The sequence below is a fragment of the Cydia pomonella genome, chromosome 22, assembly GCF_033807575.1.
Source record: "Cydia pomonella isolate Wapato2018A chromosome 22, ilCydPomo1, whole genome shotgun sequence".
Classification (NCBI taxonomy): Eukaryota; Metazoa; Arthropoda; class Insecta; order Lepidoptera; family Tortricidae; genus Cydia; species Cydia pomonella.
Window position 1 is genome coordinate 12,262,333 of NC_084724.1, and position 15,888 is coordinate 12,278,220.

Below are 15,888 nucleotides of genomic sequence, written 5' to 3' on the forward strand. Positions count from 1 at the left end.
ATATATTATTGTATGATGTAACTAAAAATGTACGGTTTTCGCAATTTTTCCTTTATCTGTGCTATAAGACGTTGCATCGTACCAAATTTCAAGATTCTGAGTTCACGGGAAGTACCCTGTAGGTTTTGATCATTGATGTAAGTAAAAGGGGTAGATATGTGACGTTAATAGTTGACAAAACTAAAACCTGGTCCAGCACCCACTCATTTGCAAATACTACACACCATTATAATGTACATGTGCACAACGAGCAACAGGGATAACCAAATATAGTTAAGAGGCCACAAGTGCCAAAGTTGTTAGTATTCAGGCGTCTAGATCTCAATATTGAAAACAACTACATGCCTGATATTCATATACATTAAACTTCAACATATATCCTTCAAACTGGTAAACTTGAAAACACGATTAGTAAAAAAAGCCTCGATACTTTTATTTTTCAAACATTGCCCCTTTTTTACATGTTTTTGGTCGGGACGTCGAAACCCTTGAGTGTTTCAAAATGATTCTTAGTTTAATAGTTGAGTAATTACCAGTTCTTTAATCTGGTAAAAGCTTTTTCTTATAAATTTTATAGTTTAGTTGTATACAGCAATTATCTGATTCGGCGCTTACGCCATGTAGTTTGAGGCACCCGCCTACTGTCGCCTTCTCATGTTTTGCGTGTTCTGGCAATTAGATCTATCTCGCTTTCTATTTTTAGAACAGACTGCGCCAAATTCATTGCGCGACGGACGTGTGTAAAATTTTCGCTGGTCATTAATTATTGCGTTTGTAAATACATAGAAAAAATGTTAAGCTAGTTGTAAATATTTTCGTTATTTGTGTTTTGTGTGGTACATAATTAAACACATTTAGGTACATCATAACATTAAGTACTTTCTATATAAATTTGACCGTAACATACGGCTGCCGATTCGGCGAACAAGAGCGCATCGAACAGAATGGAGTCGCTGTTATTTATGCAAAATAGAGATGATGGGTAATGTTAATTATTACGTTCTATCTATATTAAAGTTTTAAATTACGTAAAATAAGAGTGAGTACTAGTTTACAAACTTTATTTTATATTGTTATATCTTACAGAAAAACTTCCAATACTTCACCTAACGAGTGGCGGGCAGAGACGCACCATTATTTTGGAATTTAGATAACGTATTTGGCTTAAAACACCTTATAAATTATTTCACCTAACTATTTTTTATAAATACTAAGATGCAGAGGTATTCCAGAGCAAGTAATTCCAGACGTAAAAGTAAGCCGCGAAGAAATGTTATCATTGAAAAATATCCAAATAAAGATAAAAATTACGGCGAAAATTGCTTAAAGCCCGATTTGCTGCAAGAAGATTTAGATAAGCTAAAAGAATCTTTTCTAAAAAAATTGGATAAAACAGATGAGGAACGAGAAAAAAAAACAGTCCTGCAAAGCAACTGTAGCAAGTAAGAGAAATTTGTTGCAAATCTACTGGAAGCAAGAACAAAAATTAAATTGTTAGCGCGTTATTACGCTATTTAAATAAAAGACAAGTGTTTAAAGAAGTACCATTATTTTAATGGTGTATTACAAGAAGTTACTACAGGTTCTTTGTCTAGGACACGCGCGTTCAGTTCAGTGGTTAAGATGCAAGAGGTCGATGCTCGGGTCGCGGTGCACGTCGATGCGTCTCATATGCGAAACTTCGGCGCTGGCATCGCGCTCTCTGGTTGGCCGCCGTTCTGTCGTCTATGTTGGCAGATTGGAGCCGCATCTCCATCAATCATTGGTTGTAGAAAAACTAGGGGTGTTGCCACAGCGCTAACATACTCCGGGGCGCTGAAAGATCCATCTTTCAGGACTCTCTCTGTTGTACAAGCAGCGGGCACATTCGGTTGAGCGCTCGCTTGACTATCCCTCTAGCGGTATTGATGTCTGCAACGCGTGGCACGCCATCCTTTCCGTTATATAGTTTGACGACTCTGCCCATGCGCCATAGCAACGGCGGCAAGCCTTCCTCCTTGATGAGTACGAGTTCTCCCAGCCGTAGATCGCGCTGCCTCTCGCGCCACTTGTAGCGCTGCTGCTGCAGGGACACGAACTCGGCCGACCAGCGCTTCCAGAAGTGTTGCCGCAGCTGCTCCAGCCTCAGGTAGCGGTCCAGGCGGTTCGGGTTCCGGTCCTGCAGGGGCGGCGACGGCAGCGACGTGAGCGGCCTACAAATGAGAAAGTGCCCGGGAGTAAGGGGGTAAAAGTCATTAGGGGAGGAGGAGAGTGGGCAGAGAGGCCTACTGTTCAAAATTGCCTCCACTTGGCTAAAAAGAGACGAAAGCTCTTCAAAGGTGAGATGTGTGTTACCCAAAATTCGTTTGAGGTGAAATTTAGCGCTTTTAATGCCGGCCTCAGCGTAGCCATTAAAGTTAGGTGCATAAGCTGGTGCAAATTTAAATTTCATACCTTGACCAGCTGCAAATTCAGATATATCGTTTTCATACAATTTAAAGAAATCATTTATTTCTTTAGCTGCAGCTACTAGATTTCTACCATTATCACAAAACAGCTCCGCAGGTTTGCCGCGCCTGGCGATAAATCTGCGGAGTGCTAGCACAAATGCATCTTTAGACAAGTCGCTCACAGCCTCTAAGTGAACACATTTATATCTTAAACATATAAATAGACACAGATAACATTTCGTGATTTTACATCCACGCCCACGGCGATCTGTTATTAAATAAGGACCGGCTAAGTCTACAGCTGTTGACGTGAATGGAAAATCAGCATTTAAGCGTTGCGCTGGTAAATTGCCCATTATATTTTTTAAAGTTTGGCCAGCGATTCTTTTACAAGTGACACAATTGTGGGCCGTGCTTCTCGCGAGGTTTCTGCCTCCGACCGGCCATATCAAGTCCCGCACTGAGCATAGCAATAGCTGTGGTCCTGCATGTAGGAGACGTATGTGTTCATGTGTAAAAATGAGTTTGGTTAGTGTGTGTTTAGCATGTAACAACATGGGATGCTTCTGTTCATAACTACAATCTGAAGCATCTAGCCTTCCCCCGACTCTCAAGAGGCCTTGTGAGTCAATAAATGGGTTCAAGGTTATAACGTGTGATCTAGGACTCAACCTGTGACCTTTGCGCATCGTTTCAAGTTCAGAGGCAAATGACTGCTGTTGTGCAATTTTAACTAAAGTATGTAAAGAGTCTGTAAGTTCTTGTGACGATAGCGAGCCAGTTAGTTTGGGCAGGCTAGGCTTACAATTATTTATGAAACGGCGCACATAAGCCACAGTATGTTGTAGCCTTTTATATTTTGAAAATCTATCAAAATCTATGATAGATGGTTCATTGTCGATGCTTGTTAGCATAGACGTTACTTTGAGTTCAGGCAAGACCTCCGGTTCTACTGAATTTAGCTCTGGCCATTCCTTTTCAGGCTTTAATAGAAACTCGGGGCCCCCCCACCACAGAGCGTTCCCAGAGACATGCTGTGGATCCACACCACGTGTTGCAAGATCACTTGGATTTTCTTTTGTAGGCACATGTCTCCAGGTGGCTCCGGACGTGAGACTGGCTATAGCGGCCACTCTGTTTGCTACAAACGTTTTAAGTTTGGCTCTGTCTGTCTTTAGCCAAGCCAGGCAGCAGCTAGAGTCAGTCCAGAATATAGTGCGAGAGACAGGACGCCTCCAGGCTCTTACTACGGCTGCATATGTTTGTGCCGCTAACAAGCATCCAGCTAATTCTAATTTCGGTATGCTTGTGCGCCGGATTGGAGCTATTCTGTCTCTCGCACACAACAGGTGGACTTGTTGTTCACCCGTGTCAGAAATAATTTTTACATAAATGCAGGCTGCATATGCAGTCTCTGCAGCGTCAGAAAAGCAATGCAACTCTATTGTGGAGGGTGCCTCGCACAATACATATCTAGGTATACTGAGTGCTTTAATGTGATGCAAATTTTTAATAAATCGAGACCAGATTCGCTGTATTTCAGGAGAAACTGGTTCGTCCCAAGATTTGCCTTCTTTCCACAAAGTTTGTATTAATATTTTAGGTTTGACTGTACATAGGCTTAAAAGACCCAAGGGATCAAATACTTGGAAGGTTTTAGATAGAATTGTTCTTTTTGTGGCCTTTTCATCAGAGTGATCATTTTTAATTGAAAAATTTAATATATCTTGGCTAGGTTGCCACCCTAGTCCAAGTGTTTGACAGGCTTGACTCAAAGCTAGATGATCATCTTGATTAATGAAATCTGACTTTAATAACGCGTTTGAATTTGAACGGTATTTACGCAGATTAAAGCAACCAGAGGCTAAAGACTGTGAGACGCCAGCTTGTATTTGAAGCAGCTCTGATTCAGAGTCTGCCCCTGTTAATAAGTCATCACAGTAAAAGTCATTTTGTATAATTAGTACGGTCGCCAAGCCGCTCAGAGGCCAGATTTAATTGACTCAGCTCGGCCTTACCCACAACCGGTATCAATGTGTTCGGACAGTTCTCCTGATCACCGTACATGCGGTAGTAAAGCGGAAAAATGGTGGAGGGGATAGTAATGACGTCACAAAGATGGCGGCCGGACCTATTCTTTTTGGCGGTGTATCTCGAAAACCACTTAACCGATTTTAATCATCGAGGTGTCAAATAATAGCTTATATTATGGAGATTATTTCCTTTTCTACAAATATTTACGTGAAACCTATAGGAAAAAAAATAATCACAAAAAACAGTTTTTTTATAAAATTATTATTTTTTATTTTGTAAAAATCTCCGTAAATATTAGCATTTCGCAAATTTTGTTTAATATAAAACATATTGCTTCATTATCAAGGAATATAATGAGCCTTAAAACATACAGATCGAGTAATAAACAATGAAGCTACACTCATTTATTTGCGCATGGGTAACGATAACTGGCTTTTACCGGTCGAAACTGTGGTGACTGTTACGATACGTATTGAATGGAATTTATAGAGTATCGGTTTTAATTACTGAAATTATAATTAAAATTATAAAAACCAGACACAATAATGTTACCTTACTTCGACGTTTAGTCTCTTTTTTCGTCTTAATCATAGGTAGGTACATATTTCTTTTTACTTAAAAATTTTATACAGGGTGAACTTTTAACCACCAAACCAACCAGTCATACTCTGCGCAGCGACTTTATAGGTCATACTTAACAACTTTTACTATGGGACCAATTCCGAAATCGCGAAAAAATTTTTGACTGTCCCATATAAAGGTGCGACCAACTTTACCAGACCAACACTTTTCCAAACTGAGCTACAGCTGTCCGATGAAGTTAAGTACTTAGGACTAACTCTCGACAATAAACTCAATTGGAACAACCACATCAACAAACGGATAGACAAGGCGGGAGTTGTCTTCTGGCAGTGCAGAAGGATGATTGGTAAGAGGTGGGGACTCAACCCGAAAATTACCCTCTGGCTCTATAAGACGATAATCCGCCCCTTACTCTGTTACGGTGCTCTGGTTTGGTGGCCAAGAACAAACCTAGGCAACGTACGAGACAAACTACAAAGACTTCAAAGGCTCGCATGCGCGGCCACCACTGGCTGCACGAGGTGTACCCCGACTGCAGCCATGGAGGTCATGCTAAACCTTCCACCGCTGCACCTACACATACAGCAAGAGGCCAGTCTCTCAGCGGTAAGGTTGCGAACCCTCAAGATATGGTCTAACATCACAGGAGCTCTTCACACAAAATGCCTGGAAAAGGTGTATGACGAATTTCCAGTGCTTAGGTCAGGCACGGACCGGATTCACAAACAAGCTATCTTCGATAAAAGGTACAAAATACAGTTATATGAGGACGACAATCATGAAGGACTCAATCCCCGGGAGCTGAGAATTTTCACTGATGGGTCCAAAACAGACAGCGGATCGGGCTCTGGAACCTTCTCAGAAGACCTGAACATGTCGATCACCACTCCGCTAGGAGCCCATAACTCGGTATTCCAAGCTGAGTGCATGGGCATCATAAACGCGGCGGCTGCCATCACTGCAAGGAAGGTAGTAGGATCCTCCATCCGCATACTCTCCGACAGTAGAGCAGTCTTAATGGCTCTAAATAGCCATATAGTTACATCCAAACTTATACACGAATGCCACGAACGACTAATGGAGGTATGTCATAATAACAAGATCACCCTACAATGGATCAAGGGACACAGTGGATCCCGAGGTAACGATGCTGCGGACGAGCTTGCCAGGCAAGGATCTAATGCGGGGGCGATTGGTCCGGAACCGATTCTTCCGATACCATTTAGCAAGGTACGCTCAATGCTGCTGGCACGTACAGGGAAACTACACACAGAACACTGGCTGAACCAGACTGGATGCAGACAGGCAAAAGAAGCCATGCCTGGCATCAACGGAAAACTCACAAGGGCGCTCCTGCAACTAGGGAAGGTCCGACTGAGTATGGTAACCAGTGTCATAACAGGTCATGGACTATTTAACAAACATCTTTTCACAACAGGTGTCACAGACAGTCCCCTGTGCCGAGGTTGCATGGAGACAGAAGAAACAGCCTCTCACGTGGTGCTGGAATGCAGCGGAGTGACTCCATACAGGGCTAAACATCTCGGATCTCCGAGAGACCTCCCCGAGGTCCTACTCAACATCAAAGGTTTGATAGGATTCCTCGAGGAGCTGGGCTGGCAGGACTAGTCCACCCCCAACATATCACGCAAAATAGGCGCAAGTCGTCGATTTGCGGAAAAATCGCCCGAATACAATACAATACAAGGTGCGACCAGACCGCAGCTTAAAAAACGGTCACGATACGGAATCGCAGTGACGCGTCGTATGCGTACCGTTTTTGACGCATGCTCCCCACACCGCTGTTTAAAAAACGATGACGGTACGGAATCGCAGTGACGTGCTTCACGCGAATCTTTTTTGTTCGCAAAACAGTTGCGTCTTTTACGTCACCGGTACGGTGTCTGCCATAAGATCTCCGTGTAATATTTTTTGCGATTTTTACGCAGTTCAATTTACGGTGCGTCAGCTTATTTTAAGCAGCGGTGTGGCGAGCATGCGTCATGGACCCGGGTACGTCCTTATACTACGTCCAAAAGAGAGGTATGGGCATTGTGAATGTCATCTCGCTTTGTGTGGTAGGGCACAGCCAGTGGGTGTCATTCCAGATCCAAATTTTCTTGCGTGATTCGGCATTGGTCCCATAATAAAAGTTGTTCAGTATGACCTGTAAAGTCACTGCGCAGAGTATGGCTGGTGGTTAAAATTTCATCTTATACCTATATTCGACACAAGTAGTAAGTACTTACAGACCAACTATGATACACATTTTGCCTGTATAGTGATACATAGTGAATAAATTAATACCTGATTTAAAAAATAAAACAAAAATAACAAATAGCATGTTATTTAATTCAGTAATCACTAATCAGTCTTAAACAATGAACATCATACTTTTAGATTAGACAACAAAATGTATATTTATACTGTGTTTCGACTTGAAAGATTTTACTGCTTTAAAACATAAAACCTGCCAACCAAATGTAGAAAAAAAAAATGGGTTTTGTGATTATTATTTTCCTATAGGTTTCACGTAAATGTTTGTAAAAAGGAAATAATCTCCATAATATAAGCTATTATTTGACACCTCGATGATTAAAATCGGTTAAGTGGTTTTCGAGATACACCGCCAAAAAGAATAGGTCCGGCCGCCATCTTTGTGACGTCATTACTATCCCCTCCCACCATTTTTCCGCTTTACTACCGCATGTACGGTGATCAGGAGAAACGCCCGAACACATTGATACCGGTTGTGGGTAAGGCCGAGCTGAGTCAATTAAATCTGGCCTCAGAGCGGCTTGGGGACTACTAATAGTAAAAGTTGTTCAGTATGACCTATAAAGTCGCTGCGCAGAGTATGACTGGTGGTTAAAAGTTCACCCTGTATAATTTTTTTAAGTAAAAAGAAATATGTACCTACCTAGGTATGATTAAGACGAAAAAAGAGACTAAACGTCGAAGTAAGGTAACATTATTGTGTCTGGTTTTTATAATTGTCATTATAATTTCAGTAATTAAAACCGATACTCTATAAATTCCATTCAATACGTATCGTAACAGTCACCACAGTTTCGACCGGTAAAAGCCAGTTATCGTTACCCATGCGCAAATAAATGAGTGTAGCTTCATTGTTTATTACTCGATCTGTATGTTTTAAGGCTCATTATATTCCTTGATAATGAAGCAATATGTTTTATATTAAACAAAATTTGCGAAATGCTAATATTTACGGAGATTTTTACAAAATAAAAAATAATAATTTTATAAAAAAACTGTTTTTTGTGATTATTTTTTTTCCTATAGGTTTCACGTAAATGTTTGTAGAAAAGGAAATAATCTCCATAATATAACCTATTATTTGACACCTCGATGATTAAAATCGGTTAAGTGGTTTTCGAGATACACCGCCAAAAAGAATAGGTCCGGCCGCCATCTTTGTGACGTCATTACTATCCCCTCCACCATTTTTCCGCTTTACTACCGCATGTACGGTGATCAGGAGAACTGTCCGAACACATTGATACCGGTTGTGGGTAAGGCCGAGCCGAGTCAATTAAATCGTGTTTCTAGAGGGCTTTTGAGATTTGGCGACCGTACTAAATGGTCCTAACCAAAGGATCCTTGCTCTCAGCCCCTAACTGCCACAAACATCGAGCCGCTAACCAGCTCGATGAAGCAAAGCCATACGTAACGGTATTTAAAGTGAGAGAGCGTATAGGTAAGTGCTCGTCTTCGCGCCATAGAATCACTTGTAGGTTTCTGTCTAGTTCATTCATTAAAATTTGCCTGTACTGTTTTTCTATGTCACCAGAGAGCACATACCTGTATTGACGGAATCTAAGCAATATATCGAACAGAGAGTTTTGGATATTAGGTCCTACCAGCTGGATATCATTGATAGAATATCCAGAGGAGGTTGGGCAACTAGCATTGAATACAGTTCTTAAGCGAGTAGATTCACTCTCCTTCATCACCGGGTGATGAGGGAGGTGGTTGGCTGTATAACATTGCCTAGACTCCGACAGATGCCCTAAATCTCTATATTCATTTATAAAATCAACGTACATTGATTTAAGCTCAGGTTGTTTACTAAAACGCTTTTCTAAGTTAAGTAAGCGCTTCTTAGCTATGTTAAATGTGTTGCCTAAGCAGTCTGGTGTGTCTTTTAAAGGTAAACGCACTACAAATCTGCCGTCAGATTGGCGATAGGTATTGTCCACAAAATGTTTTTCTATAGGATGAGAGTCGAACTCAATCCCATTTTTGATGGAGTCTGCCTCTGGCGGCAGCTCCTCTGTCTCCCAAAACTTTGTCATCTGGGTCGACAGATCAGCTAAACAAAAATGACTACGCGTGGTTGATATGATTATATGCGTAGTAGCTCCCTCTACCGGGCCAGCTACAAGCCACCCAAGTTTAGATGGGATTAGGTAGGTGCGCTTGCTCGTTGGCAATGTTTTTGCAGCACCTGTTACTATTGCCCAAAACATTTCCACTCCCAACAGCATATCAATTTGGGCTGGAACATTAAAGGTTGGATCTGCAAGTTGTATATAAGCAGGTAAGTTAAGGTGACTAACATCAACATATTTCTGTGGGAAGCGATCAGTTATTTGGTCTAAAACTAGAAAGTCAAGATTAGCATTGAAATCGCTTAATTTAGATTTAATATGGGCTGCACAACGTACAGGCTTATAGGTCAGAGGGGTATTTCCTATTCCTGTAACATTTGAGGCAGTTAGAGGCTGAAGATCAAGTTGCAAACGTTGTCTTAATGCTTCAGTAAGATAGTTCGATTGCGAACAGCTATCTAAGAGACACTTAACAGTCTCTTTTTTATTATTGAAAGGGTTAACTATTTCAATTAGAGCTGTCGAAAGTAGTGCTTCACTATTGGTAAGCAAAGTATTAGCAGTGAAGGTGTTTGGCACCTCTGCACTGTCAGAAGTTAGCATAGTGGAGGAGCAAGCGACATCTCCCATAGCACTATTGGTTGCCTGGACTGTCTGTTCCTTGCTAGCTCCACTAGAAGAAGTGTTATTTGGTGTGTTGTGTAAGTATGTATTGTGTCGTCTTCTACATACGCGACAGCCATTTAACTTGCATGCACGGGTCTCATGGTCCGGTCGGAGGCAGACATGGCACAGCTTCAGACTGGACGCCCGTGACCAGCGCTCGTCGACTGACATCTTTCTAAAGGTTGGGCAGTCATACACCCTGTGATCACCATGGCACACGACGCACGGCCGACCCTTGTGGTCACTTTGTTTTTCTGAAATCATGAAAGTTTTTATGTTTTTATCATGTTTAAATAAAGTTTTAATAGCCACAGGCTCTGGCTTGTGGTTAGCTTGTTTGTCCCGCTTTGAGCGGTATAGATTTTCTAAAATGTCTGCACGATTCTTTAGAAATTCCCTAAAATCATCAAGTGTTGGCCATTCTTTAAGAGTGTTTCTATGCTCTTCCCATTTTGAATTAGTATTGGTGTCCAATTTTGCAGATAACAAATGAACTAGCATTGTATCCCAGTGTTCCGTTGGTTGGCCCAATGTTTTAAGGGCCCGGAGGTTTTTAGTAACATGGTCACTCAAAAATCTTAAAGATTTATCAGATTCTCTTTGTATGGGGTCTAAATTAAATAAAGCATTTAAGTGGTTAGTAATTAGTTGCCTTTTGTTACTGAACCTGTCACACAACAGTTTCCAGGCTTCAGTATAGTTGTCAGTGGAAACTTCTAAATTTGCTATGACTCGTGAGGCCTCTCCTTCAAGATAGGAACTCAAATAATGGAATTTATGGATGGGCTTAATATGTTCATTATTATGAATTAAAGATTCATAAAGGTCTTTGAATTCCATCCATTTATAATAAGAGCCATCAAATTTTGAGATTTTAATTTGAGGAAGCTTGAAGCCGAGATGCTCCGAGTTACAGCCGCCTGAGATACAGGTTTTGACAGAAGCTTCTGGTGATGTTTTTAGAGCCTGAGAGCGTTCAAGTATACTCTGAGCTGTAGCTATAGCTGAGTTAATATGGGTCTCATTGATGTCCCGTTCTGAAAGTTCACTTTCAAGATTATCAGAGTTAGTTACTTCTATCGAAGTTTGCAGCTCGTCAAGGCGCGTGGATAACTCTATAACTTTATTTAATCTTAAGGTCAGCTAATTGACTTTAACACCGGTTAACACTTCATCATCTTTGATTGTACTTAAGTAACCACGGAATTTAGAAACCTGACCCTTTATTGAGCCACGTTTAACACGTAGTTCTGCCAGAAGAGCTTCCCTTTTTGCAGCTTCAGCCATGTTGAATTATGTTTTTAGCTGAGCTAGCACGTCTAACAATAAAATTTTATTTTAAATCAAAGTTTAAAGTCATCCACGTAAGAAAATAAAAATTGGCAAAACAGCTTACGCCCTTTATTTGACTTCAACAGCTACGCAGAGGTGCACTTGGCGTGTAGCAGCAGCATGCGGCTTTGACACTGGATAACTTGCCACGTGGTGACAGAAGTGTGCGTGGCACGGTATATTCGTGGCACGCGGCACGCACTTCGACAGGTTGTCCACTGAAATCGTGCAAACGAATATGTGCATATGCGAACACAACCAAGATGCAAGCAGGGGTGAAGTTAGAAAGAAAACTGATTAGGTTGGCGAAAGTAATTGGGTTACAATTTAAGTGAAATTTTAAAAGAACACACGTGTGGGTCCTTAAGTGCAAAAGAATTGAGCGTAAATGCGTGGTCAAAACGGTTTCTTCACGAAATAAAAAGATGCACATGCAATCTCACTGGTTTTACAAAAAAGTACGTCTTTAAAATTGGAATGTATAATAGCACTTCACAGTAGTTTATGTAATTAAGAAAGCCCCGATAGGCGTTTTAAGCAGAAATAAAGTTAACAGTAGGTATATGCAAACGTGGCTTAAGAGGTTAGAAATTTACGAGTTCACACACGATTGTCACACTTTGAAGAACTATTCTGAAAGTAAAACACAAATGAAGGCAATTAATACACAATAAGCACTCTTTTAAGAAGGGAATTCAATGTTCTTTAAGTTTAAAGTCAGTTGTCATGTAAGGTTAAGTAAAGGTCAATGCACTGAGTTTAGGAATGTTCAAGTTTTTAAATTTACGATGCAATTTTTGGACAAGGGATTTAAGTTAAGTTAAAGAAAAAGGTGTAGGAATAAACAAGGAAAGAAACAGGAAAGGAACGGGCACCCCTCATGGCACTTCCCTCGTTTCGCCGGCCGCCACGCGCTGCCGCCTTGTTGCTAGGCGCCGTCGTTCGTCGTTATTCCGATCCGGTCCCAGTCGCCGCTGCCGTCCCTCCTTGGTCTTCGGGCTGTACTTCTGGCGGCGATGGCTGGCGGTGATGGTCGCTGGCGATTTGCGTCGGCGTCGGCGTCGGCTCCAGGCCCACAGCGTCCCAATATGGCGGCTTTTGCTCAGGCACTGGAAAAATGCTTATAATATTCCGCGCGTGTCCTGTCCGCGGTCGCCAAATGTTAGCGCGTTATTACGCTATTTAAATAAAAGACAAGTGTTTAAAGAAGTACCATTATTTTAATGGTGTATTACAAGAAGTTACTACAGGTTCTTTGTCTAGGACACGCGCGTTCAGTTCAGTGGTTAAGATGCAAGAGGTCGATGCTCGGGTCGCGGTGCACGTCGATGCGTCTCATATGCGAAACTTCGGCGCTGGCATCGCGCTCTCTGGTTGGCCGCCGTTCTGTCGTCTATGTTGGCAGATTGGAGCCGCATCTCCATCAATCATTGGTTGTAGAAAAACTAGCGGTGTTGCCACAGCGCTAACAAAATAAATGAATGAATTATTTAAATTGTGTTTTAATTATTTCATTTTACCATTTTCTTGGCGTGATTTATATGTTTATCCATGTCAAATTTCCATTTTCTAGAAAATATAAAAATAATGAAAGAAATATCGGGGGACGCTCTTACACAATATATCATTTAACGCTTTCGCGTTTTTAACGCATATTAAATGCATACACATTATGCATATTACATATTTAGAACTGGGCATATCTGAGTCTAAACTTTATTTCGGGCAACTAGTGGCCCATAGAAAAAACCCTACCTACCTACCTATATACCTTAAAACGAGCATACATGTTACAAAAATATATATTTTAAAACTAAAAACTACAAAACATATTATGATTGCGATATTACGATTATACCATAGTTAGACTCTACGGGTTTCATTGTTCTAAAACTAAAGCGAGCGGGCGCGTTTCTCGGAATATGGTCTATGGCCCGGCCGCGCTTGCGAGTTGAGCCTCGCGGTGTATTGTAGAGGGGAGCGGGGCGCGGGGTGCGAAATCGCTCTAGCCGGCTTGCAATTGTGGACTCTTAACACTGCTGCGCAAGCGAGACCCCTATATTTTGCGTATTCCTCGAGGTGCAACAGAGAAAAACTAATAACATTATACAAATGTGTAGGCGAGACGTACATACTTCTTACATTGTCGTCTTAAAGTGATATTAAGTCATTTCGATTTTTAAAAAATACAATGATTTGATATTACCTAATCTTAGACCGTCTCTCACTTCAAGCAAATATCTGAGCGAGCGAGTTACACTGAGATTAATATCAAATGATTGACTATCATATTTTTAAAGCATGAAATTGACCCTCGTTTTTTACTTCTGAAACCCTGGTCGACTATTCACTATGTTCAACTAACGTGTCGCCTCGAGAAAACCAGTATAACGATATGATCTCAGTTGATAGGGATCTCGAGGTTTCAGGGTTTCACTTCTGATGGTTTTTCGGAAAAGACAAGTACGCTTGACAAGAGATAATGTAATCACTAATCACTGGTAATTCGTAGTTACTCCTGGTATTTATATATTCCAATCGTTCACCGAGCGCACGACTCAAGATAACCAATATAAAAGTGTGAACCTTGTTTATTCATAGTTACGATACGTATACGGATTCACTTATATTGGACAAGTTGTAAGTCATGGGAATAAGCGCCTTCAACGGCGGTCTTTATTAGGTAGCGTCAGGAAACAAATATTTATAAAATATATACGAAATTAAAATAAATAGGCACTTTATTTATTTTATGGAAAACAATTTTTTTTTCGCTGACACAAATAATATATGTAAAACTGTATGTATTTTATATGTAAAACCGATAGTTTAACTATACAATTAAAAAAAATATGCGGAGAGGGCGGTATAAAAAGGAAAATTATAATGTATGGAGAAAAAAAAATGCATCAAAAACGAAACAGAGCATCATTTTTAATTTTCACAATTCAATCGCTAGGCATTTCCACAGCTGCAGCTCGTTTTAAAATAGAAATAAGTGAAAGTTTTTTCTCTAAACATTATAGTTTTCATTTTTTTAACGTTAATACTGATTTTGAAGTTATATTTTTTTAAATCATTCCCTATCGAAGGCGAAATTAGCAATGTCCCACTTTTCTCGATTTGAGACGGCAGCGTGCCCTTACATTAGAATGTTCAATTTAAAGTATTCGTTCTGATTTTCATCGTTTTTATTTTCATCACCTTAGTTGCTCTACAAAGAGGACAAATTAAAACAAATACTCAAACGGTAAATTAAATACGTAGTTAGGGAGTTTCGTTCTGTTTATAATCAGCAGTTCCACTACACTAATTGCCAGTTTTTGGATGAAAATGCTTAATTTGTAAACAAAAACCACAGAAATCACTATATGTGTACCTATAAGACTTTAAGTGTTCCCTCAATTCTTCATGGATTCCATCATTAGAACTTTGAACCCGGGACGGGACCATCGGCTTTATAGCTGCCTATAAAGCCGATGGTCCCGTCCCGGGTTCACACATCGGGTCACTGCCCACTAGGCCAGACCAGTCATCATACATTTTACTTGACAAATAGAGATGATTATTATTTATTTCTTTTGTTTATGATAAAAGGTTAAATTTGATTGATCTAATATCTGTTCTAAATATTTTTACACAGTTTTCAACATACATAAATACATCTTAAAACTACACTATAACTCGCATATTAAAATTGTAAATCGAGCTCTCGTTAAAAATGTTGTCCATAGTTTTCCTATTGTTGTACAAGTACCTACTATTTAGTAATTTTTGATGGACTATTCCCGATATTTGGATTTCAAGTTAATGCAAGATATTGTTTTAACAATACTATCAGAAAAACTGAATTTTTGGTTAACAACCGGTTATTCGTATATTAAAATAAAAACCGGTTACATTCTATAGTTTCAAGGAATAGGAGCACATGATTTAAAAAGTTGCATTATTTATAAAAAAAATTGCTGACTCTACAATGCATGAAGTGGGCAGGCCTACTTGACACTCGGATAAACGTGTTACTCACATGGGTAATGCATTATTTAGCTGTCGCGCTCACTCAATAACAAGGAAATTTTTAATTTTATTTAGAAAAAAATATGTTTTCAAATGTTATAACAGTACTTACGAATGAAAAGTGATACCGTGAGCTTTGTTTTTGTGCTTGGAGCTATTGAAGCACTGGAAAAAGGCGCAACACGGCATTCTTTGGCAATATTTTATCGAATTTGATGACAATGTTGACACTTCAGCGTCACCCGTACGACTAATTCAATATAGGTCCCGGAACCTATATTTTGTGGCTCACGATCGAGCGCCTGGTACCTCATCTACCCCTATTACGTACATCAATGGTTTTGATTCCCTTGCGAGTGTCGAAAATTTGCGGAAATTTGCGGCATAAACGGCTGTACCTTTTGATTGCGTTGGCTTAGAAGTTTGATTTTTTCACAGCTCAAAAAGACAGTAGACCTGAGTATTTGATATAAATT

At 40.3% G+C, this 15,888-nt stretch overlaps 3 protein-coding genes across 5 annotated transcripts in view; 1 reads left to right on the forward strand and 2 right to left on the reverse strand.

The window, feature by feature from the left end:
* The window catches only part of LOC133530241 (uncharacterized), a 186,111-nt gene that overhangs the window by 56,329 nt on the left and 113,894 nt on the right, over window positions 1–15,888 (forward strand). The gene's annotated exons all lie outside the window — the stretch shown is intronic.
* The window catches only part of LOC133530248 (uncharacterized), a 123,483-nt gene that overhangs the window by 5,006 nt on the left and 102,589 nt on the right, over window positions 1–15,888 (reverse strand). The window lies entirely within an intron of this gene.
* LOC133530243 (uncharacterized) lies at window positions 1,533–5,116 on the reverse strand. Its single transcript, XM_061868121.1, has one exon. It carries the CDS (start codon window positions 3,341–3,343, stop codon window positions 1,832–1,834), a length of 1,512 nt encoding a protein of 503 aa, XP_061724105.1. The 5' UTR covers window positions 3,344–5,116; the 3' UTR covers window positions 1,533–1,831.